Here is a 24014-nt window from a genome sequence, read left to right as displayed (position 1 = left end):
CAACCCCAGCAACGGGGTGGGAGTTGGGGGCACCAGAAAGGCTTGGGAATATGAACCAAAGATACAAATTCTCAACCACAGAAACAATGGTCAGTCTCCCCACAATCTCTCGGGGAGAACGAACCCAAGATCAGCGAAGATGCTGAACATTCTGGGCCATTTCCACCTCATGCAATGGTGTCAACAGGTTCTTTTCGAGTTGAGTGCTGGGAACATGGACGTGAGGTTCCCATAGCCCCATCAGGAGTCATGCTGGGGCTTAGGAAGTCACCAAACTACCAGACTGACCTGGGGGGTGGTGGAGGAAGAGGGGCAGAAGGGGGGTGAAGAGGAGAGGGAAAGGTGGAGTTGGTCTCACCCTCTGCCACGCCCCTTCCCGTCTCAATTCCCAGGAGCCTGCTGCTGGCCCTGCCCTCCCTCCGGCTCCCTCAGGAGCACTCCAGGCCAGCGCCCACTCCTCCAAATGACCCCTCGCCCCAAGGCTGTGCATCTCAGGGGTGCAGGAGGGAGCCATCTGATGGGACTAAGCTGAGGACTGAAAGAATGACGAGCTCTCTACGCCCCCTTGAGGAATCTGCCTTTTCAAAGGAGCTTTCTGGGTCGTTTAAAGATCTCTGCCCTCTGCCCTACTTCTCCGAAAGGGCTCTTTTTCCCTAGGGTTTCTGCAAACTCTACTTTTGAACCCAGGGAGTCTCCTCAATTTAGCCTCTGGGGAGGGTAGTTCCATCAAAGGGTGAGGGTGGGAGAATATTTCCAGGGGTGACATTTGAAGTATTTAATAACCAGTGTGAAATTAAGCACCAACAAACACATTGCTGGCTGCAGGGCCCCATGACCTTGGGTCTGCCAGGCACAGGGTTCTGGGGGCAAAGCCATGTGGTGGGGACACTTGGAGCCACTCGGGGGATGCAGGTATAGGCCATCGAGCACAGGTGTGTTTCTACATTTTAACAACAGGTCTGGCAACACTGGCCCTGCTGAATGGCAGTCCTGGGTCTGCCCCGATCTCGTCCACTCTTCTCTCCCGCGGAGAATGGTGGCTGGGTCATCTGTTCCCTCTGCGCGGGGAGCAGTGGCCTGGAGCTGGGTAAGGCAATGGCCTCTGAGCACAGCCAGCTGCGTGGAATCCTGGGTGACTAGGCTCTCAGGCCCTGGACTCACTGTGACCTTGCCGGGCCAGGCCACCTCCGACTGTTCTTCCTCTCGCCCCTCCCCGTAGTTATTTTCGGCCAGCCTGACAGGCCTTGGCTGTCCCAGCAGCCTTGGCTCCGCGAGCCGGATGCAAACCAGGCGGCACAAACGTCTGGTTCTGAGTCCCAAGAGGACTCCTCTCTGGGCGCCATCACGTGGGAACATGGCTGTCCACACGGTGCACCGAGCAGGGACCACATGCCTGGGGAGGGTGACAGTGCAGGAGGCGGAGAGCTGGGCTCTGCTGTCCTGGCTCCTGTCTGAGAGTGCTGTCCCAGGCCTGGCGGGAAGGACAGACCCCCTGTGGCGGAGCTGTGCTGCTGCGGGGAAACTCCCAGCGTGTGCAGGGAGCTGCTGGTCAGCTGGAGGGTGGGTGTCTGCAGCTGGGAGGAGGCAGGAGCAGGCCCTTCTGCCCCCCCCCCCCAGGCCTTGGCTGTGGTGGACAGCGGGTCTGTCCTGCGGTTTGCTGTGATGGGGTGGGCCAAAGACAGGGGGCAGGGGCAGACAGCGCTCCCAGGAAACCCCTTTGTGGCGCCTGATCCTCTGCTGTCTCAGAAGCAAGGCAGACACTACGCCCGGCCCCGTGGGCCTGGGGAGGCTGCAGCCGGTCAGTCCTTGCTCCTGGCTGGGGTCTGATCTCTCTTGGGAAGCAGCCAGCCTCAGGCCACTGTGCTCTTGAGGTAAAAGCTTTGTTCCCCGAGCTGAAATTCATGCCTACTGCCCATGGACACGGGCAGGACAGGCCTGGGCAGAGCCTCAGGGCTCTTCAGGGGTTCATCTGTCCAGGTAAGAAGTGAGGCCAAGCCTGAGATCAGAACAGCGCCAGCAGGGCTGGGCGGGGCGGCGGGGACAAGCAGTGAAGAGGGGCCTCTGCCGGCGAAGACGCCCCCCGCCAGCCTGGGAGGCAGGGCCGAGAGGCACAGCCACTCTCAGGGCTCCTGGAAAAAGAATTCTCCTTGCTCCCGGGGAAGACGGCTCAGAAAGCCCCGACGTCTGTGATTTCAGAGACCCACGAGTGGCACAGCACGGCCCCTGCAGGCCGCCCAGCAGACCTGGGGGAAGAGGGTCTGGGGGCCGGAACGGTGGCATAAGCCAGGGACCTCCTGACACCGAGGGGTGTCGGGGAAGAAGACCGCAAGAGGGGTGCCATGTGGCTGCTCCTGGCAGCCCTGCTGCTGGGGGTCATGGGCAGGGGGACAGCTGGCCTCTCCAGAGGGCGGACCCTCCGGGTAGAAGCTGCCCCTCGACTGGGCAGCAAATTCCTCCGGGCTGGCAGGACGGTGCCAGCGGCCCTGCGCACAGGAGCGGTTCGGAGGGCTGGGATGGGGTAAGTAAGAGAGGAGGCGCTGGGGAGCACGGGGCCCGGCACTCTTCCTAGGATGGCGAGCTGGCTGCTGGGCGCTGACAGCCCTGGACAGGGGAAGAAGGACCAGGGCCAGGCAGGGAAGGCCAAGGGGCTGGCAGGTGTGGGTGAAGGCTCCATCTCGGCTGCGTAGCTGTTGAGGTGGGAGAGAAGGCGAATCCGGACAGGGTCGGCACGGCTGCTGGGTCCTTCCAGGACCCCCAGGTACCTGATGACCTCAGTGAGGCACTCCCGGAAACCTATGCTCCTGAAGTCGACTGCCAGGGTTCGGGCATCAAAGAATCCTGCAAAGTGAGGTGTGATGAGGGCATGCCCAGTGGGGACACACAATGAGCCTGGGGACAGACTACCTGAGTTCTGACCTGCCTCCCTCACGCACCTCCTACGTGACCTGGGCGTGTCACCTCACCTCTCTGAGCCCGTCTCTCCATCTGTAAAGTGGGAATCATCATCCCTACTGGGGTAGAGGAGCTGGGTTGTGAGGATCAAATGAGTTCACTAAGCTATGAAGCATAAATTGTAAAGTACTGTTTTCAGCACAGTCTATGACTAATGCACAGAAGAAGCTGTGACCAAGATAACTTAAGTAGACAGTTGCCAGGTGTAAAGGGCTGTGCAGGTGGAGGCGGAGGAGAGTCCTGCCTGCTGATGTGGGCAGGGGCTGGGACACTCCTCGGGGAAGGCCGTGAACCCTGAGGCCACTTCACAAGCCGCCTGACCATGGATAAGTCTCCTAATTTCTCTAGGTCACAATTTCCTTAGCTGTAAAATGAGCATATAACACAGTACCTGCTACACACAGTTATGAGGGTGAAATGAAATGAAATGGTGCACAGAGATGCCCAGTAAGTTAAAAAGCAGCTACCATCTATATTACTGGCGTGGCCGCTACAGGAATCCTAGTTTGTCCGCCAGCCCAAAGGGCAGTCTGGAAAGCAGGACCCCACTCTGGTCCACAGCTGCTGCCATCAGGTGGGGACCCTCTCTTTGGTTGATTTCAATAAGGAGTGACCAGGGGGGCTGCCCACTGCCCCTCCATACCTGCCCTTCTCTCCACACCACCTTCTGGGCAGACACAGAACAGCCCTGGTGAGCAGCGGCCTCATGACTATGGCAGCAAATACCCAGTCCCTGGTTCACAGCTGAGGCCACCACAGAGGGGCAGCTGGGCAGGAGACGATGTTGGGAGTCAGGTCCCCCTGGAAGCGAATATTCTGGCTCTGCTGTACCCTTCGCCGTGATGACTGAGTAAATCTCTTCACTTTCTGTGTTCACTGTTTTTTCAACTAGTATGTGTTGAGTTCTTACTTAGCACTTAATTTGCATTATCTAAGTTAATATTCATAAAAACCCTTTTATTATTCCCATTAGAGATGAGGAAACTGAGAAATAGAGATGTTAAATCATTTGTTTAAGGACATAAAGCTAGTAAGTAGTAGAGCCAGGACTCAAATCCAAAGCCAACGCTCCTAACCACAGTTCTGTCTTCCCATTAGCCCGTAGCCAGAAGATGGGGTGACAGCAACCCCACCCACAAGGCTTTTGTGAGAACCAAGTGAGATAACATTAGTGAAAGCATTTTGAAACTACAAAATGCTACCCAAATATTAGTCACTGTTTTTCTTTTAATTGGATAACCACAAATGTAGTTTGAACTACCTCCCCCACGGGTGATTAGTGGCACGAGTTTCTACTGCTGGCTGTGCATTCCTTTGGCAAAAGTCCTCAGAGTGACCACCTGCATCAGGGTCACTGGGTGTGCTTCCTAATCTTTCAAATTCCTTAACTCCCATCCAGACCCACTGCCTCAGATCCCTGGGGTGTGACCCACGACTCTGCCTGCCCACAGGTGACACTGCTGCATGCTGAGAGGCACTAGGTTGGGCCACTTAAATTGTAACTGTCCCCTCCGGAGGGAGTAGGGTAAGGTTTTAGGACTTAGGTCTCTGTGGCCAGGTCCATGGAGCTTTCAAGGTTTCCCAGTTGAGAAATCACCAAATACCAAAATACACAGAGAGGCTCCATGTAGACAAAATTTCTATTTGTCCAGCAGTCCTTTTAATTTCTTTTCCCCTTCATTGATTTTAGAGAGAGAGAGGAAGGGAGAGGAGGGAGAGAGAGAGAGAGAGAAACATCATCGATGAGAGAGAACACTGATTGGCCGCCTCCTGAATGCCCCTCCCTGGGGATCAGGCCCACAACCTGGGCATGAGCCCTGACCGGGAATTGAACCAGTGATCTCTTGGTGCATGGGTCAACGCTCAACCACTGAGCCACACCGGCTGGGCAGTCCAGCAGTCTTTTAAAGCACAGTTCTGCTGGGCTGGTGTGGCTCACTGGTTGAGCATTGACCCATGCACCAAGAGGTCACCAGTTCGATCCCCAGGTTGTGGGCCTGATCCCCAGTGGGGGGCATGCAGGAGGTGGCCAATCAATGTTCTCTCATTGATGTTGCTATCTCTCCCTACTTCTCCCTTCCTCTCTCTCTAAAATCAATAAAGAAAAAAAAAGTTTTTAATAAATAAATAAAGCCACAGTTCCATGACTGTATTGTAATAGACTAGTTCAAAATAACGGAAGGAGTTACATTTGTATTCTACTACAATCCCGTGACTGATCTTCAGCTGTAAGCATGACATATGACCCCAGCACTGCCAAGGACACAACAGCCCGGAAGGCTAGACCAGTGGTAGGCACACTAATGAACCATCTGTGCTAACACTCTCAGGCTGGCTGCTCCCACCAGGATCCCAGTGAGAAGGGGCTCATTCAGGCTAATGCTTAATGAGGCCCTGGGGGTGGGGTCGGCAGGAACAGTCTGTTGGAGAAGGAGTGGATTTGAGGAAGGCATTGGGACAAATGGAGACACTGAGTGGAGAGGGAGGTGCTGAAAAAAGGAGACAAGTTTGCGAATGTTCTGACTAGACCTGCTTCAGCTTCTGTACAGACTGAGCTCCATGAGGGCAGGACCTCATCCCCTCTGCTTAGCCCCCAAATACTGGCTGCATTAATGACTCCCAGAAGAGTAGAGCATCAGTACCTGTGCCACCAGTGGCGTGGAGCATTTTCAAGTGATCTACCGTCATCTGCAGGACCTCGGCTTTCTCCAGCTTGGAGGAGCCCTGTGTGTGCAGGAGACAGAAGAGTGAAGCCCCTAGTTGCCCTCCGTGGCTCACCTCCCCTGCACAGCGTCATCAGCACTCACCGTCTGTTTTCCAAGCTCCCTCCCCCTCCATCACTGCCTGCAGTCGCCTCTGCTTGGGCCAAGGTCTTCAAACCTAACAATTCTCTTCAGTTCTGTTAGCCCGTTTGTCCACTGCCCTGCTAACCACCCTTCTTGAAACCTCTGCTCCCTTGACTCCTGTGACACTTTTTCTTGGTTCTCCGTTCACCTTGCCTCTTGCTCTGCCTGTCCCTTAAAATGGTGCTGTCCCCAGTAGGTGTTGGCTCATTTTTCTCGCTCTGTACACTCTCCCCAAAGGATCTTGTCTATCTCTGTGGCTTCATAAACCATCACCAGGATGACATTCCTACATTCTAGACCAGCTCTCTGCGGATCCAGGTTCCTACTCACCACGCCCGAGACCCAGCTCATCATCTTGCCTCCAAGAGCAATTGCTCTTCCTCTATTCTTTCTCTTGGGAAATGTTTTCTGAGCCTCCAGCATCACCTGGTCTCCCAGGTGAAACCTGAGGGTCAGACTCTCCATGTGAGTCCCTGAAGGGTGGTAGCAGGTCTAGTTCATGGTGGCTGGTCTTGTGAAGATTTCAGTGAACGTCTGTGGGATGACTGACTTGTTCTCATCAGCAGAAGAGAATATACATGACCTATGACCGTGCCCTGGAGCACAGGTGTGTGTCTTTGAAGCTGTCTGATTGAGGCAACTGTCTGACCTCCCACTGTCGTTCTTCCGCCCTGACACGTTCAATGTCAGACCGTTCACTCCCTGAACAGCCTGTTTCACTTTCAGTAGCTTTGGAAATGCCAGTAGTGTAGAGGATTAGGGCGCTTTAGAATCACAGAGTTCTGTGTTCCAGTTCTGCTCTGCTATTAACTAGCTGTGTGACCCAGTGTAAGTTACTTCACCTCTCTGTGCTTGTTTCCTTACTTGTGCAACGGGCAGAATAATTCCTATTCTTCAGGATCATTTTGAGGATTCAATTCAATGGGACAATGGACACAAAGTCACAACACCCACGATACCTCAGTAAGTATCAATTTCTATTCCCCTTATCCCTGGCCAGTGACAGACATCAGTAAATGACATCACAGGATTGCATGCAGCTGCTACCAATCAGTAAGAGATGCCATGATACATGAACTTCCTCTGCCACTCACACAGATGTCCCCTACCACAATCAGCAATGTCACATACCTGCTTCTCGAAGGCAGTGGGGACCAAGCGCCGAAGTTCAGAAAGGCTGCTGTTGATTCGGTCTCGGCGCCGTTTTTCTATGATCTAAAAAAACAACCACCAGAATTTACATACAGGCACTTCACAGTCTGTTCAACGAGCCTTGATGGACACTGACTCACATTTTCCTTCACAATATTTTTGCGACGGAAACAAATCTAATCTTAATTTATGGAGAGGGAAACAGGCTCAGAGAGGGGCAGTGACTTGTTTGTGGTCACACAGCAAGGAATTGCAAAGTTGGGAGAACTCAGATCTCTTGTCTTGATCTGAAGGGAGACATTCAAACTACTGGTACAGCACCAACCAATCAGAACAGGGACTCCACCTGCGCTGGGGCAGGCCCTGGAGACCCCTGCTGGGCCATGAGGTCTGAGGAGTCAGGCGCTGTCCTCTCCAGCTGTGAAGGCCTTTCCTTCACACTATCTCATTCTCATCTCACAATACCAGTAGCAGACTACTGACTGCAGGGCAGAAACTGTGACCCCCATTTTATCAATAAAGAAAATGAGGGCTGGATGGAGGTGGTTTGCCTAAGGTTTTCTGGTTAGTGAGTGGAAGGGCTGGTCTCTGCCAGATCTCTGGTCTCTGGGATCCAAGTGCAGAGGCACAACTGCAGCATCTTGGGGGGAAGTGGGGCTGGGATAAGCCGGCCAATAGCAAGCAGGGGTGCTGTCTTCTTCTGCCCCCTTACTCCCCCCTCGGCACACATAAAAAATGAAAGTTTTGGGCTCAGAAAGAAGAGGAGGAAGGCTGGGATAAACAACACTTTGAGGTAGGTAGATACTGTCATTATTTCAGTTACAGAATTGAGGAAATGAGGCCCAGAGAGGTTAGGTGTCCTGCCCAATGTCATCCTGCTAGCTACTGGCAGAGCCAGGATTTGAACCCAGGCGATCTAGCTTGGGGTGATGTTTCTGACCAGGTTTCTGTTGGCTAGGCCCCCAGGGACCCAGGGTAAACCTCTATTGGGCAACTCTAGTGAGACGCTCACCCCTCTGCGTTTCTTCCTGGCTTGAATCTGCGAAGGGCTGGGGGTGGACAGCGGCCTGGCCATCTGGCTGGAGAGGCAGAGGAAGAGAAAGACAAAATTTTCAGAGCTGGAGGACCATCTCCCTGGCCTGGGGTGACCTCATGGGGCGAGCACAGCCCCCTGCTGGGCGGCTGCGGTCTCCCAAGCCGGGAGGAAGCACAGGGCAGACGTGGGAGGGAACATATTCTCTCCCCTTCTCCCCAAGGCCCACTTCTCCCTGGGCCAAGGGGCCAAGTCTTTCCCTGCACTGGGTTAACTGCCCCCCCGGGTGGGGGGCAGCTCCGGGTCGAGGAGAGCTCAGTTCTCGCCTCTGCCCCTGCCCCATGCTCCTCTCTCTCGCCGCCGGCAGGCTGGAGGGCGGGCATCGGAACCTCCGCGGGCCACTCTGGCTCCTGCAACCCGATCCTCGGGCGGGGCGGGTGAGGGCACGGGCCAGGGGCGGCGGGGCGGCCGGCGGGTTGGGTTTCAGAGGGAGCCGCTGGGAACGAGCGTGGAAAGAGCAGATGCCGCTGCTTCCCACGGGCCGGGCGCGCCGGCTGCCTGCCCTCCGCCCAGGCTGCAGCTGCCGCCACCTCCCACGCAGCACGGCTGGGGGCTAGGGGAAGCCGCATCTGGGTCACAGGCCCCTCTCGGACTCTCGGGACACTGCTCTGGCCTCCGCAGACCTGCATTAGTCGCCTCCCTCCGAAGGCCCGGCTAAAGGAGGGATGTTTGCTCGCACCCCAGGAGTTTCCGTCACAGGGAAGAGGCTCAGCCCTTGGGCTTTTCCTGCCCAGACTGTCCGAAATCTCCCCAGCCCAACTGCTCGCCCTCTTAACGGTTTCTCTTGGAATGGAGGGGATTCCCGAGCTGCACTGAGGACCATTCATTTGGCCAGCACCCTAGAGGTCCCATTCAGGCCCAGGGCTGGACTGGATGGGTCAGCCAGGCCCCACCCTCCAGATGCTCAGCTTTCATGGAGAGACACCAGGTCCACAAATAACCTTAGACAAGGTGAACCCACTACCATTTCAAATGCAAAATGATGCCCATCTGAACCGGAACCCCATCCTCCTGGGTTTCCATCTCAGCAAAGCCACTGTCTTCCAGTTTTACAAGGGGGACACCTGAACACCGTCTTTAATTCCTCCTCAGTCCTCACACCACCTCCCCAAAACCTGAAATACATCTCATCTCTGCCCTCCTCATCTCCACTGCAGCTCTCAAGACGGAGCCTCTTCATCGAACAACTGCAAGAGTCTACTGTTGGGCCCCTTTGCAACCCACTTGTTACCCCTTACAAGCAGAGTGATTGTTCTTTCTTTCTTTCTTTCTTTCTTTCTTTCTTTCTTTCTTTCTTTCTTTCTTTCTATCAGGGGAGGGATGAGGATGGGGTCTGCAGGGGAGGGGTGAGGACGGGGTCTGCGGGTGGGAGGGGTGAGGACAGGGTCCATGGGTAGGAGGAGGGGTGAGGACAGGGTCTGTGGGTGGGAGGGGTGAGGAAGGGGTCTGCAGGGGAGGGGTGAGGACAGGGTCCATGGGTGGGAGGAGGGGTGAGGACAGGGTCTGCAGGGGAGGGGTGAGGACGGGGTCTGCGGGTCCAGAGTGATTGTTTACATGCAAATCTGATTTTGTCACTCTCTTAAAATTCCTCAGGGGGTTCCCAGAGCTTTTAGGATCAAGGCCACCATCTTTCAGGTGGCCCAGCTGGCCTCTGTTACCTCCTAGACTCAATTCTCTTTTGTTCTACGAGTTCCAGCCTGTGAATGTACTAACTCCTTCCTGTGGCTGCACATACTGTTCCCCTAGCCTAGAATTCTCTGGCCCACCCTGTCTCCCCACCCCCAAGCTCCAGCCCTGTTGCCTGATCATTTATACCACCCTCAGGTCTCAACTCAAACGTCACCTTCCTGGAGAAGCCTTTTCTGACATGCCCCCTCCTACTAGGTTAGGTATGCCACACTCCACACTCCCCCAGCATCCTGCATTCACAGCAGTTAGGCCCCTTTGTTGTTTTATATTTACATGATTGTTTGGTTAATGTCTGTCTCTCCAAGTCCCTGAGCTCCAGGAGTTCATGACCCATGTCTGTCTCATTCACTACTGTAGCCCCCATACTCAGCAAGTGGTTGGAACATGGCAGAGCTCATGGTTGAGCTCCCTCCTGCCCCCGTCTTTGGCATTATTGTCCTAGGCCTTTGTGGAATGGGGGCATATGTGGCTCACCAGGAAGGTCCAGGCCCCCATCTTGGCATCAGAGGTTGGATAGTTTTCATCATCTGCTCAAAGAGCAAAGATTGCAGGAGAGACCAGATCAACATTTGTCGGATTCTGCTGCTACACCCTAGCTTTGTGCAGCCACATCTGGAAAAGGATATCTCCATCCAAACATCTGGACAAGAAGGGTTGGTAAGAGACCAGCGAAAGCTCCTGGGAGGAATGGCCCAGCATGCTAGGTTCAGGGAACAGATGGCCAGATCCTGAGATCTGTAGGGCAGCTTGTTTACAGAACTTCACTGAGGACAAGCCCCAAGGGCCAAGGTATGCTAAGAAACACAGCCTTTGTCCCCCCAGGCTGGATAAGGCGTCTCTAGGGGTATTGGGTTAGCTTTGCCCACGTCACTGCCTCTGAGTCTGATCCCTCCTCTGGGACCATCTGTTGGAGACTGACGTACCCCTTTCAGGGCAGGTGGCTCTGCCACCCCTTATTCTAGTCTCCTGGTCCCTTGTTCGCTGCAGCGTTATCCTATTCCCATATCTCACATGCAAACCTCACTTCAGTTTTCCTGGCATCACTATGTACATATCCCTCCTGTGAGCCCAACAAAAGCCCCACTTTACAGAGGAGGATGCTGAGGCTCAGGAGATGAGGCAGCTTGCCCAGCCTATGCAGCTGCTATGGAGCGAAGCCCGCATGGGAATCCACGTCTTCTGGCTCTAAATTCAGCATTGTTTTCTTTCTTAATTCCCATTTCCTGTGTCTGAATAGCCCTCCAGTCCCCTTATCCTTAATGCTCCCAAGAGCTCAGCCTGCACTCACTTCCACTGTGATCTGGCCCTGACACTGACAGGGAGGAGGTGTGAGAGCTTCTTGGCTGAGGGTCTGAAAACGAGGCACATTTTCAAGGACCCAGAGAAGACATGTTGATCACCAAGATCAGCTTCATGGACCTTGAGTGGTCCCTAGCCAGAATTATGGGGTGGTCTCTTGGAGTGGGGGCAGTTTTCTAGGTGGTCTGGCTGCCGATCCTGACCACCCTCAGTTTCCTGTTGGGAACTCCCCTGTGGAGCCTTTGTAGATAATCCCACTCATTTTGCATCAACCAAAGGCAGAACCACAATGTCCTCAATAAAGGGATTTCAGACAGCACTGAGCCCACTGGTTAAAGGAGGAAACTCAGAGAGGGCAAGGGATCTGCTCTAGGCCACACAGCAAATTAGAGGAAATTTAGAATCTACTGGCTTTTAATCCAGTGCTGTTCCCATTGCTCCCCACAGAGTCATTGTCACAACTTGTACATTTCATAGCCAGTACTTTTTGCTCTAAACAGCACGTCTACATTCACTTGTCTCATTTATTGCACAATAGCCCTGGGAGTTAACTATTATTGGGACCATTTCATATTTAGGAAAGATAATCATTTGAAGATGGAGTGACAGAGACACAGAGTGAAGAATCATGTCCAGTAAGTCTAGTCTTCAGACTTCAGTAGAAGTCTTTTCATTAGACTATGTGGCCTCATGAACATGTTTCTTCCGACTGAATGGCAACCCCTTAGAGGGCAGCATTAATTGGCTTGTGTCAAAGCAGGGAGATATGCTTTGGGTTCATTACTTCATCATTTCCTCAAAGCCTCATGCTGTGAGGTAGGTATTAGCATCCCCATTTTGTAAGAGAGAAATCTGAGGTTCTGAAATGCCCAAGTTAATGGTGGGGAGAGTCAAACTCAGGTCCATCTGACTTCAAAGGCTGCCATGTGCCTTAAATCATGTAGGAACAGTCCACAGACTCTGACCCAGTGCTTGGCATGTGGCAGGTGCTCATTAAATGTTTGCAGAAGGGAAAGGGAGATGCTATATTCTCAGTTCAGTCCCAGCATGTGTCCGGGGACTGGGTTCAGATAGGAGCTCTGTGGGTGAGTCCCACGGAAGAGGCAGGATACCACCACCAGGCAGATGCTCACGGTGACATGGAACACACTCTGCTCTTTACTCTCACATCTCTGAGTGTGGGGGGTTTGCGCCCTGCCTCTGACCCCCAGGGAGGCTGGCTGCCCCAGTCCCATGGCCCTTGCCACTGTTTATCTGGCTGTCTTTGTACATGAAGCTCTTCTTCTCTGAGAGTTCCCTGAGGGCAGAGGCTGAGCAGGATACATCTGGGTCCCCCATAGCCAGCCCAGGGTCTGGGCCACAGCAGGCATCGTTCAGTGATCCCTGAATTGAAGCATTGATGTCTGCTGGGGGGAGGGCCTTTTGGTGAGTGCTACAAAGAGGGGTCTATAAGTCAGCTCTGCCAGATGTCCAACTGCTTTCTCTCCTCTGATGGGGTCTGCTCCTCTAAGAATTGAGATAGTCTCGCAAAATGGGCTCTGGCTGAAAGAACAAGATGCTACATAGGGAAAAACTGCCCACTGATCCTTTAGGCCACAGCCCAATGCCACCACCTTCAAGAAGCCCTCCCTGCCACCTCTGGTTATAAGTGACCTCTACCTGTTTGGGTGCCTTCACAGCCCACAGTCTGTCTCTCCTTCCATCTTCCATGCTGTCCATGGTCTTTGTGTGACCTGGCAGGTCACTGGCCAGGCTGCATATTCTTGAAAGACAGAAGCCAGCTCTGATCAGCCTAGCTCTCTGGTATCAATTCCGTGAAGACCCAATGACATTGAATTTGAGACACCCCCCGACCCTATCACCACCACGTGGTGCTGGGCCCTTTGCCTGCTCCTAGCAGGCAGACTCAGAGAATCACTTCTCTAAAGAGTGGTTTTTGCTAGACAACTTAAAAAGCCTACTAAGTTGCATAGACAATTATATTATAAAACCTAATGTACAGTATGCAAGAACTATATATTGTCTTATTTACAATTATAAGCTATAAATAATTGAAAGCTGATGGCATTTTACTAGGATTTGTGATTGAGGCACGATCCCCTGGTCTCAGAGACTGGAGATCATTGAAATTATGAAATGCCCTCACAAACATCCCTAAGAATAAACTGCACACCCCTTCCAATTCTATTCTAGAGAGTCAGATTTGGATGAGTCGGGAGAGATGAGAGAGCCCTTTCTGTCCTCCCTATTTTACTGCTGAGGAAACAGGCTCACGAAGGGAAAGCAATGGCCCAAGGTCACATGGTGAATTGGTGGCGTATTTGGGGCTGGGATACAGGCCTTCAGACTCACAGTCAGCCCCTGTTGCTCTTTCAGGGTTCTCATTATCATGTATTGGGTGCTTGACACTAATTAAGCATTTGCTACACCCTAGGCCCTGTGCTAAGCTCTTGACATATACTACTTCATTTGATTTTCCCAATATTCCTATGAGGTTGGGTCTATTATTTATACCCATTTTACAGATGAGGCAACTGAAACTTAGGTTGTTCACAGAACTGGGAAGTAGCAGAACTATCCCTGTGCAGTTTGTTCTACAGGTTTGAAGCAGGTCGGAATATTTACCAAGAGCGGAAAGGCATTAGCAGCAAGGTGGTGCAGTAGAAAGGGCACTGGAATTGGCGCCTAGGCCCATGCACTGACCACCAGTAAGTCAGCTATTATTTTCTGCAATATCAAAACCATATTCAAAGCCCAATTTGTTCAAGGGACAGAAGTCTTTCTTCCCATAGAGGCTTTCTGTGTACTATATACAAAGTGCACACAAATTAGGGTGAAATTGGGAAAGGAAGGCTATTCTGCATAGTCAACAGATTCTGGACGGGGGGGGGGGGGGGGGTGCCAACCATCTATGAGGGTTTTTCCTAAGAGCTTCAGGGAAAACTCCTCGCCAATAGCCTCACTTGGGCACTTCAACAGAAAGAGATCATCAAGGAGACATCAGACCCATGAGCTGAACGCTACCTCCATCCCTGCATCCCGAGCCCTACCTGGCCGAGGGCACACAGGACCCAGGCCCTCGAGCGTGTAATGGCACACACTGCACTCCTTCCCCCGCCCCCTACTCACACCTGCGTCTCCGGAGGCCGCATCGAGGGCCGGTCTCCGCGTTTGCGGAGCCCGTCGGCGCGCTCTGTCCCCCACCCCGCTCCTTACCTAAGCTCGCCCTCGCGGCCCACGTCGATGGGTCCGTCGGACTCCCCGTCGGAGCCACTCGGCTGCCTAGGCCGCTTCATGAGGAGCGCAGGCTGCCAGGTCTCCGCCGGGCAGTGCAGGCTCCCGGCCGGGAAGTCGGCCCCGCCCCGCCCCGCCCCGCCCCGCCCCGCCCCGGCCCGGCCCCGCCCCGGGGTGCCGCCACCGCCCTTTCCCAGGGCCTTTTTCTGCGCCGCAGCCCCCGGCGGCTCGGCGCCCCCTCGCCCCCGCGGTGACGCGCCGGCCGAGCCGTGGGAAGGCCCCGGGCGGTCACCGCCCCCACCGACGGCTGGGAGGTCCGACTCGGCTCTGCCGCCTCGGCCGCCGCGCTCTGGGTGGCCTTTGGCAGGTGCCCTTGGACGCCTCCTGGGAAAGCCAGGGGTCCCGGTCTGTCCCTAGTTTGCGCCGGGCGCTGCCCGTCTTTGCAGGCGCCGCTCCACGATGCCCCCAGCTGTGCAAAGGTTGACCCCACCGGCTCCGGCCTTGGGGTTCTGGGGGCGACCGACAAGTCTGGTTTGGTGAGGGCTGGTGGGATGGCTGTGGCCTGATCCAGGACAAGAATCCCCCAGCAGCTTCTCCCGTAGGGGTCAACCAAATGGGGTGTGTGTGTGTGTGTGTGTGTGTGTGTGCGCGCGCCCGCGCCAGAGAGTGGGTGGTGTAGTCAGACCTCTGAGAGGCTCTGTCATCCCCTAGAGGGACAGCTAATGTGGCTGCACCACTAGAGCAGGACGGGCTCTGGCCAGGGTCCATGAAGACCTGACTGGATGGGGGGGCGGGGTCTCTGGGAATTAGTTCTCAGTTGGCCAACTTCCGAGCTGTCCTGGGAGGCCAAGAGCACCAGGAGAGGGTCATTCTGAAGCAGGTCTCAAAATGGGGCAAGTTGGCACCCTCCAGCCTACCCCCAACAAACCACACTGTTCACTCAGTGGGTGCTCCAGCCCCTAGAGAGGGGTGCTCAGAAGATTCTGAGATTCACCTGCCATCTCATGGGCCAGTACCTCAGAGAAGCCCCCAAGGCTCAGAAGGAAGCAGATGGGAGCATCCTAGAAAGGGACTTCACAGGAGGGAGAAGGAGATGGGAAGGTGGGCCTGATGTGGCAGGTCAGAGAAGTCCTTCCCTTTGACTCACCCACCAGGACCCAGAGGACGCCACCCCTTCACTTGGAGAATGGGGTTGGTCGTCTGGGAATGACTGCACCTTCACTCCACAGCAAGACCTGCTCAGGGACACTTGATTATGGTGGTGGGAAAGAACATTCCCATGCCCTCTTCCACATGTGTCCACAGACACGACCCCAAGTACACAAACACATACATACAGACACACACTGATACACAGCTGGTATGAGCAGTCATTACCCACAGCCTGTGCTTCCTCTGGACACCTATGGACTCTTCTTACAAACGCCTTCAGCACTCACATAACTTCTGTAGGCACACACCAGTGGAGTGGAAATCTCGAGCAAGAAGTTGCACAACCCACGCACTATGCATTCCCTGGAAAAGCAGAAATCAACCTGCCCCCGAGAAATCTGCCCTGTGTGCCTGACTGAGACAGCAAGGCTGCAGTGGAGCAGATTAGCAGGGGAGAGTCAAGGGCTGTGGGTATGTTCATGTGAGATGCCCTTGGTCATTAAAATGGGGTGCACAGTTACATAGGGGGTCTGGAGCTCAGAAAAGAGGTCTAAGCTGGATATTTAAATTGGAATTGTCATAGGTAAGATGTGGCACTTAAAGCTACTGGAGTAGATAGATTACCTAGAGAGAAAGTGTGGATGGAGACAGAGGAGGGGCCCACCTGAATAGTTAACATTTTGTCAATACCGTTAAAACACCTGTCACTGTTTTGTAAGTGTTAACTCATTTAATCCTTGAAAACACTATAAAGTAGTAATATTATTATCCCCACTTTCCAGATGAGAATAGCACAGAGAGGTGGAGTGACTCTACTTAAGATGGGCAGGTAGTAAACAGAAGGGCTGGAAGTCAACAAGGCAGTTCGGTTCCAGAACCAAACCATTAGGCTTTATTACCTTATACAGCTCTTAAACATGAGGCTATGTTATCTAGTTCTGAGCCTAGAGCCATGCCATCAATACAAAGCCATGAGACAGCCCTGGCCAGTTTGGCTCAGCGGTTAGAGCGTCGGCCTGCGGTCCGGAGAGACCCGGGTTCGGTTCCCGCTAAGTGCGCGTACTTCGGTTGCAGTTTGTCCCCGGCCCTGGTTGGTTGTGCGGGTGGCAGCCACTCGATGTGTCCCTTCACGTCGATGTTTCCTCTCTCTCTTCCTCTCTCTCCCTCCCACTCTATCTGTACAAAAAAATGGAAAAATATCCTCGGGTGAGGATAAACAAAAAACAAAAAAAAACAAAAAAAACAAAGCCATGAGACACACGCAACTACTAAGCACTTAAACTGTGGCTAGTCTGAATTGCTATGTGTAGTCCATGTGAGCTACACACCAGATATTTTTTTTAAAGGAAAGAAAGAAAAGATCTCATCGATATTTTTAATAATGATTTCATATTGAAATGATATTTTATACATATTGGATTTAACTAAAAATATTATTGAAATTAACTTGTTTTCTTTTTTGGTATTTTTATTTTTTTAATCCTCACCTGAGGGCATTTTTCTATTTATCTTCAGATAGAGTGGGAGGGAGCAAGAGGGAGAGAGAGAGAAACATTGACACGAGAGGGACACATCGACTGGTTGCTTCTGGCACAACCCCAACCAAAGTAGGTGCCCTTGGCCAGAACTGAACCTGCGACTCATTGGTCCGTGGGCCCACGCTCTACCGCTGAGCCAAACCGGCCAGGGCTCTTTTTAGTATTTTTAATGTGGCTACTAGAAACTCTTTAATTGTTTATGCAGCTCCCATTCTATTTCTACTGAACTGTGCTAATCTAGTGCATGATTTCTTAACCTCAGCATTATTGACATTTGGGCTGGAAAACTATACTGTGTGGAGTTGTTTTGTGCATTGTAGAATAGTTAGCAGTGTCTCCAGCCTCCACCCACTAAATGCCAGTAGTACCTGCCTCAGTTGTACAATTAGTAATGTCTCTAGAAATGGGGATGGGGGACATCTATAATACTTTCGACAATTTAAAAAATGTCTGTAGATAATACCAAATGTTCCCTGGGGGAGAAATCACCCCTGGTGGAGAACCACTGGTCTAGAGAAACTCCGATTTAGATGTTGAGCAGAAGAGAGAGAGCTGTGAGCGGACACTGGGAGGGAACAGCCAGGGAGGTGGAGGAGCCAGTGTTTTGAGTACTTGGTCATAATCCTTTAAAATGTCAGTCAGATCATATCACTTCTTGCTTAAAACCATCTATAGGCTTCTTATCACACTGAGAATAAAATGCCAACTGCTTCCCCTGCCCTCTGTGTAGGGTGACTGTATCATCTAAAAAAGTTATCATCTAAACCTGGGCACCTTTGGAAGTGAAAGGAGAAAATACTGGTAACTATGCAGGGACAGTGCAGGGCACTCCGGATGTCTGGTCAGCCTGTGCCCCTCTGCCCCGCACCTTGCTCATTCAGCCCTGGAGCCTTCTTGCCATTCCGCAGGTATTTCGTGCTTGTCTGCATTTGGCGTTCCTTTAACCTGGGATCCTCTTCTGGTGCTTGCTTCGGCAGGACACATGCTGAAACTGGAATCCTCTTCCCCCAGATCTTCTCGGATTATCTCACTTCACTCAGGTCTTTGCTCAAATGTTACACCCTCATCAAGGACTCTCTTGACCCCCTATCTAAAATAGCCACCAAGCCCTGGCAGGTTTGGCTCAGCAGTTAGAGTGTTGGTCGGAGAACCGGAGAGTCCCGGGTTCAGTTCCTGCTAAGGGCATGCACCTTGGTTATAGTTTGTCCCCGACCCTGGTTGGGGTTGTGTGGGTGGCAACCAGTCGATGTGTCTCTCACGTCAATGTTTCTCTCTGTCTCTTCCCCCCTCTCTCCCTCCTGCTGTGTCTGAGGATAAATGCAAAAATGTCCTCGGGTGAGGATTAAAAAAATAAAATAGCCACCAATCGCCCTGGCTGGTGTGGCTCAGTTGGTTGGAGCATTGTCCCATACACCAAAGGTTGAGGGTTTGATTCCCAGTCAGGACACATACTCAGGTTACAGGTTCAATCTCTGGTCAAGGAGACAACTGGTTGATGTCTCTCTCTCTATCTCCCCCTCACACTCCCCCTCTCTCTCTCTCTCTCTCTCTCTCTCTCTCTTTCTCTCTCTCTCTCTCTCTCCCCAAGTCCCTGGGTGACGATTAAGAAACAAATAAATAAATAAAATGCTTATTGAAATGCAAAGAACCTTTAAATAAATTAAAATAGCCACCAATCCCCCAGTCACTCTGTATCCCCCATCTCGCATCATCTCACCACACAGCACCTATCACTGTCATTGATATACATGGTGGTATATTTGTTTTTTATATATATGTATATATATATATATTTTTATCTTTTTCTTCAAGAAGATCCTTCAACATTTTATATGGTTCGGTGGTGATGAACTCTTTTAGCTTTTCCTTGTCTGGGAAACTCTTTATATGGCCATCAATTCTAAATGACAGCTTTGCAGGATTGAGTAATCTTGGTTGTAGGTTCTTGCTTTTTTTTTTTTTTTTTTAAATCCTCACCTGAGGACATTTTTCTATATTTTGTTCAGATAGAGTTGGGGGGTGGGGGGCAGGGAGAGAGAGAGAGAAACATCAACGTGAAAGGGACACATCGAGTGGTTGCCACCCACACGACCCAACCAGGGCCAGGGAAAAACTGCAACCGAGGTACGTGCCCTCAGGGGGAACCGAACCCAGGTCTCTCCAGACCGCAGGCCGACTCTCTAACCGCTGAGCAAAGCCGGCCAGGGTTCACGTTGATATATTTGTTTATTGTCCCTGCCCCCTACCAGAAGATAAACTCATGGAGGGTAGAGATTTGTCTCTTCTGTTCACGGCTGACTCTCCAGCACCCAACACAGTGCCTGGCATGTAGTAGGTGTGCAATAAACACTTGCTGGCAGAACTAACTCATTGGAGAAGCTTGACTGACGGGAAAGTGCACTAGGAGAATAGCTGGAGGGAGACATGGAATCCAGGCTGTGTTTGCTTTTGCTTTGTTTTGTTTTAAGCTGGGAAAGAGTGGGGCATTGACCAGGCACCAGGAGACCACCACTCCATGGGACTTTCATGAAACGGCCTCCACATCGACTATGAAGTTCTGGGGGCAGGAATCATTTTTGCTGTTCAGAATTATGTCCCTTAGTGCTTAGTAAAGTGTCTAGCACCTAGTAAGCACTTAAAATTTTTGTGAAATAAATAAAACAAAAAATAAAATTTTATTGCACTTACAATGTACCAGGCACAGTACTATTTGGCATACATTAATTCATTTAAACCTCACAACAACCTATAAAAGAAGTTAATATTATTATCTATTATAATCTTATTAAATGAGACATAAGGTAGTTAAGTAACTAGTAAGTGGTAGAGCTGAGACTCTTACTAGGCAGGCTGGTACCCAAATTTATGCTAGTAACCACTGCATCATGTGTTACAGTGGGGTGGACCAATCTGGAGACTCATGCAACAAGCCAGGCAATTGAGGCTGGTTTGAGGGGATGAAGAGGGAACAGATCCAAGTGATGATGGGGTCCTGTATGGGTGGCTAAGCGAGTGAAGGTGACAGGCACCAATGGAAAACACAAGAAAAGGTGAAACGTTCAGTGTGGCCATGCTGTTTGTGAGGCTCATGGGACACCCAGGAGGAGAACCCAGAGAGGTCAGGGCTGGAGCAGAGATTTGGTGACTGGTAGCTGAAGCCATGAGGTACATGAGATGTCACAAGTAGCTAGGACAGAGCAAGTAGGAGGAGAACCCAGCATAGAAGCCTGGGGGACAACGGCCAGAGAAACCCTGGGAAGGAGGAGAGAGTCGGGTCAGAATGGAGCACCAGGGGCCCAGGCCAAGAAGGCCAAGAACAAGGGCTTCGTCACCAGTCCAGGGGCTCTAAGAGGAAGCTGTGCAATCATGAGGTCACAGAAGCCTTGGTATGAAGGGAGAAGGCAGAAGCAGGGGCCACATCCATGGATCAGGAAGTGTCTGAGGGAGACGGAGAAGCGGGTTTGAAGAAGGGGCAGGTCAATGAGACAGGTCGCAAAGGCAGCTCCAGAGGCCAGTAGGGTCTCAGGGTGGGGGTGGGGGGATTTGCTTGCTGACAGAGACAGGTTAGGATTAGGCAGAGGTGAGCCCTGGGGAGCCCAGGAGTAGCAGTCTGTCTCAGTCCAAAGAGAGGGAGGCAGAGAGGGGACCTCCACCCTCCCTACTTCCCCATCCCCCAGCCCTGGATCTGAGGGAGCAGGAAGAGACTTTCAAGGGCAAGTTTCAGCTCCAGCAAACTTTCTCAGTCTCTGGCTCCCACACTAGGTCAACCCCTGTCTTCCCTCAGGGCTACTATTCAGGTTACTAAACTGACATGACCTCGGCTCCAGATGGTTGGGTTGCATGTGGACCATATGCTGAAACAGGGACGTCTGCTAGGCCAGCACTGAGCTTCCAACTGCCGGGTGGCAGAGTATCTGGGTCCCAGAGGAGAGGATGGTTGGCACAGAGAAGCTGGGCAGTGGCTAGCAGTTAGTAACTGTGCAATCATTTGTGTGTGTCTCTAGCACATAAAGGCAGGAACCAGGTCGAGTTTGCTCGCCATCCTCTCCTCTGTGCCTCCCAGTGTCTGGAACATATTAATACATATTGGCCAAGTGACTAGGGATAGGGAGGGCAGCTGGCGGGCTCCTGAAGGCCTCTACCTTTCCTGTGGAGAAGGTGGGGCCTGATCCCCGGGAAAAGTCACAGAGTCATAGCAGGTACTATCCTGGTCCAGGGCCTGGGGAGAGGTGGGGGTAGGTGGAATGGGGGGCTGGAGCACCTGGGTACCACTCAGTTTATCCTCTGCAGAGCCTTGGCCCTCCCTTTGTGTCTGGGGATACTGACACCCAGAGAGGAGCAGAAACATCCCTGGTAAGGCAGGAGGTGAGCCAGGATAAGAGAGGCCTTTTTATGCTGTGGTTTTCTCATGGGTAAAATGTGACGGTAACAAAACTACTCACTCCATACGTTTGTTGTGAGGATTAAATGAAGTAAGATGCACAGAGCGGTGCCCGGTGTTCAGACTGAGCACTCGGTGCGGTTAGCATCTGACTAAGCCTCTGTTTCCATACATTTTCTCCTTAGGAGTTTCACCTGCTCCCATGGCTTCACCTACTGTAAGCCAATGATCCCCAAGTTTATATGTCCAATACAGACCTTCTTCTGAGCTTCGGACCCATATATCCAACTGCCCAGTATTTCTCCTTGTACTCATGTTGGTCCAACTACGTGCCGAGACCTAGCCAGGGTGTGCTGGACTTGTCCCGGAACACCCCGCCCGGAGCTCTGTGACGAGGCCACACCTACATGGCCTCCAGACCAGATGTCAGGCTTTCCCATCGCCACTTCCCTGCTTGGTGTTTTATCCTGAGAACAATCTGAGCCTCCGTTCCTCAACCCCTCCCTGACCCCTGCTCTCCCAGGCCCTTTCTGTCCTCCCCTTGCCCTCCTCCCCTGCTCCCCTGGGACCCATCAGGCTCACTCCCCATCTCCCCAGCTGCCACCACAGCTGGTCACTGACGGAATGTGCAGCTGCTGTGAGCCACATGTGATGAACAGGCGGTGCAGAGCCAGCCCTGGGGCCCACAGGGGCGGGGGTGGGACCATCTGTCTGTGTCTGTTTGTCTGTCTATCACACACACACGCACGCACACACGCACACACACTCCCGAGCACCTTCCCCAGGGAAGGTGGTGGACAATATTGGTTTGATTCCCTTCTTCATCCCTGGGCTGCAGAGTTCATGAGGGTCATGCTCCATCTTTGGGGGGCCAGTGGCCCCTGAGAGCAGACTGGCTGGGTTGGCGCAGGTATTTCGATGAACACGCAGGTCTGTGTGCAGACAGCTCAAGGCCCACATGGGCTGCTCAAGGCCCACATAGTGGCCGGGTGATCAGAGCCTCCCTAGCTTTCCCAGGCCCTTGTGGGGGTAGTGGGGAGAGCCCGCAATGGAGGCAGCCAGAGGCCTCGGACACATTCCAGAGCCCCCTTGGCAGCACCCAGAGGCTCCAGTGGCCTCTCAGCCCTGGGGCAGCGCCAGCAGCATCTGTCCTGGTTCCCACACTCTGGCTTCTCCGGAATCTGCAGATTTCTCTTCCCTGTGAACATGACGTCAGCACAGACAAGGACACTGGGGGTGGAGGAAGGAGAGGACTGAGGAAACCATGCTCACTGATGTCAGATGACCATGGGGAGGGGGAGGGGGAGGGAGGAGACGGTCCTCGGCATTGCCCACACAATAAGAAGATGACTTGGCCTCTGTCACCCAAGACTGACGGGTCCTGGCCCTGCCCATTACATTCCTGTCAGAGCCCCTCACCAGCTCTCAGGGCCTCAGTTTGTTCATCTGTAAATTGAAAATGAGACTAGCATCCATCTTCTACGTATAATAGTGAAGGCTGTAGAATCTTGACCTTTTTGGAGATCCTTCACAGTCTGGGCATAGCTCACTCTCTCACCAATTCCCTGATCTCCACCCTAATCTTGTCATATATATATATATATATATATATATATATATATATATATAATATTATATTATATATATCTTATATATCTTATATATATTTTTTATATACATATTCATATTAATCCTCACCTGAGGATATTTTTCTCTTTATCTTCAGATAGAGTGGGAGGGAGAGAGAAAGAAACATTGAGAGGGACACATCGATTGGTGCCTCCCTCATGACCCCAACTAGGGCCGGGGATGAACTGCAACCGAGGTACATGCCTTTGGCTGGAATCGAACCCGCGGCTCATTGGTCCTTGGGCCAACGCTCTACCGCTGAGCCAAACTGGCCAGGGCTCTCATGTGTTTTTAGAATACAGAACATAGGTTCTTGCTTCTGAGTCTATATTGTCTGCCTTGAAAGCCCTTCCCTTTATCTGGAAAACTCCAACTCAGCCTTCAAAGCCCAACACCAAAGCCCCTCTGTAAGAAGCCTGTCCAGTCTTCTTCGGGTATTAGCACTGCCTCCTTGTACTTCCATGATTGCCTCTGGAGTAACCTAACCTCATCCTACAGCTACTGTCTGCTCACCTGCCCTGACGGTGGTCCCCAGGGAGCTGTCCTTTCTGGGGCTGATGGCCACTCTTGGGAGCCCAGGCACATCACCCCATAACCTGTGGGTGTCCAAGCATAATCAGGACATGGCTTTAGGCCTGGCACCGCCCTGATACTGCCAAGGGAGCTCCCACCAGGTCTGGTCTAAACAGGCAGACAATGTAGCTTACCAACTGCCAAGGTATTGCTTAAACCCCAAAACAGCCACGGTCCCCCTTCCCCCACCCAGACCAGCCAAGCCAAAGTCCTACTGTACAGATGGGGGAAACGGAAGCCCAGAGAGGGGAAGTCAGTGGTAGAAACCAGATTAAAACTCAGGGCTCCTACCCCAGTCTATGGCTCTGGGGCCCTTTTCCCCTCTTGGGTGGAGGATATGGAAGCTGAGAAGTGATAATGGGGTCAAGACAGGGTGTGGGTTCGTGGGAGCCCCGGACTGGGGAAGCAGCTGTTCCTTACCTCTGGCTATGCTGGAACTGGTTTCACCATGTCCCCGGTGTTGACAGGGAACCCAC

General features: G+C 52.5%; 1 protein-coding gene across 4 annotated transcripts; it reads right to left on the bottom strand.

Annotated features, from left to right (window-relative positions):
• On the bottom strand, nucleotides 1-24014 carry HEYL (hes related family bHLH transcription factor with YRPW motif like). Of its 4 annotated transcripts, XM_036257531.1 has the most exons (6): nucleotides 14248-14342; nucleotides 12691-12793; nucleotides 7963-8029; nucleotides 6930-7013; nucleotides 5595-5676; nucleotides 1-2838 (listed from the first exon to the last, which is right to left on the bottom strand). In XM_036257531.1, exons 3-6 carry the CDS (start codon nucleotides 8023-8025, stop codon nucleotides 2168-2170), a joined length of 900 nt encoding a protein of 299 aa, XP_036113424.1. In that variant the 5' UTR covers nucleotides 8026-8029; nucleotides 12691-12793; nucleotides 14248-14342; the 3' UTR covers nucleotides 1-2167. The 4 variants fall into 4 exon arrangements, with proteins under 4 accessions (XP_036113424.1, XP_036113426.1, XP_036113422.1 ...); XM_036257533.1 differs by lacking the exons at nucleotides 12691-12793; nucleotides 14248-14342 and adding an exon at nucleotides 23959-24014; XM_036257529.1 differs by lacking the exon at nucleotides 12691-12793 and having other exon boundaries at nucleotides 14248-14339.

This window comes from Molossus molossus, unplaced genomic scaffold, assembly GCF_014108415.1.
Source record: "Molossus molossus isolate mMolMol1 unplaced genomic scaffold, mMolMol1.p scaffold_m16_p_12, whole genome shotgun sequence".
NCBI classification, from domain to species: Eukaryota; Metazoa; Chordata; class Mammalia; order Chiroptera; family Molossidae; genus Molossus; species Molossus molossus.
Note: the sequence above shows the minus strand (reverse complement) of the source record. Positions and strands in the feature narration are given on the sequence as shown.

Coding starts and splice junctions, on each gene's coding strand:
- HEYL (XM_036257529.1), bottom strand. CDS start 14,327: ATGAAGCGGCCTAGGCAGCCGAGTGGCTCCGACGGGGAGTCCGACGGA. Junction 8,030..14,247: donor GGCCGCGAGGGCGAGCTTAG/GTAAGGAGCGGG, acceptor CTGCCTCTCCAG/CCAGATGGCCAGGCCGCTGT. Junction 2,839..5,594: donor CCACGCCACTGGTGGCACAG/GTACTGATGCTC, acceptor CTCACTTTGCAG/GATTCTTTGATGCCCGAACC.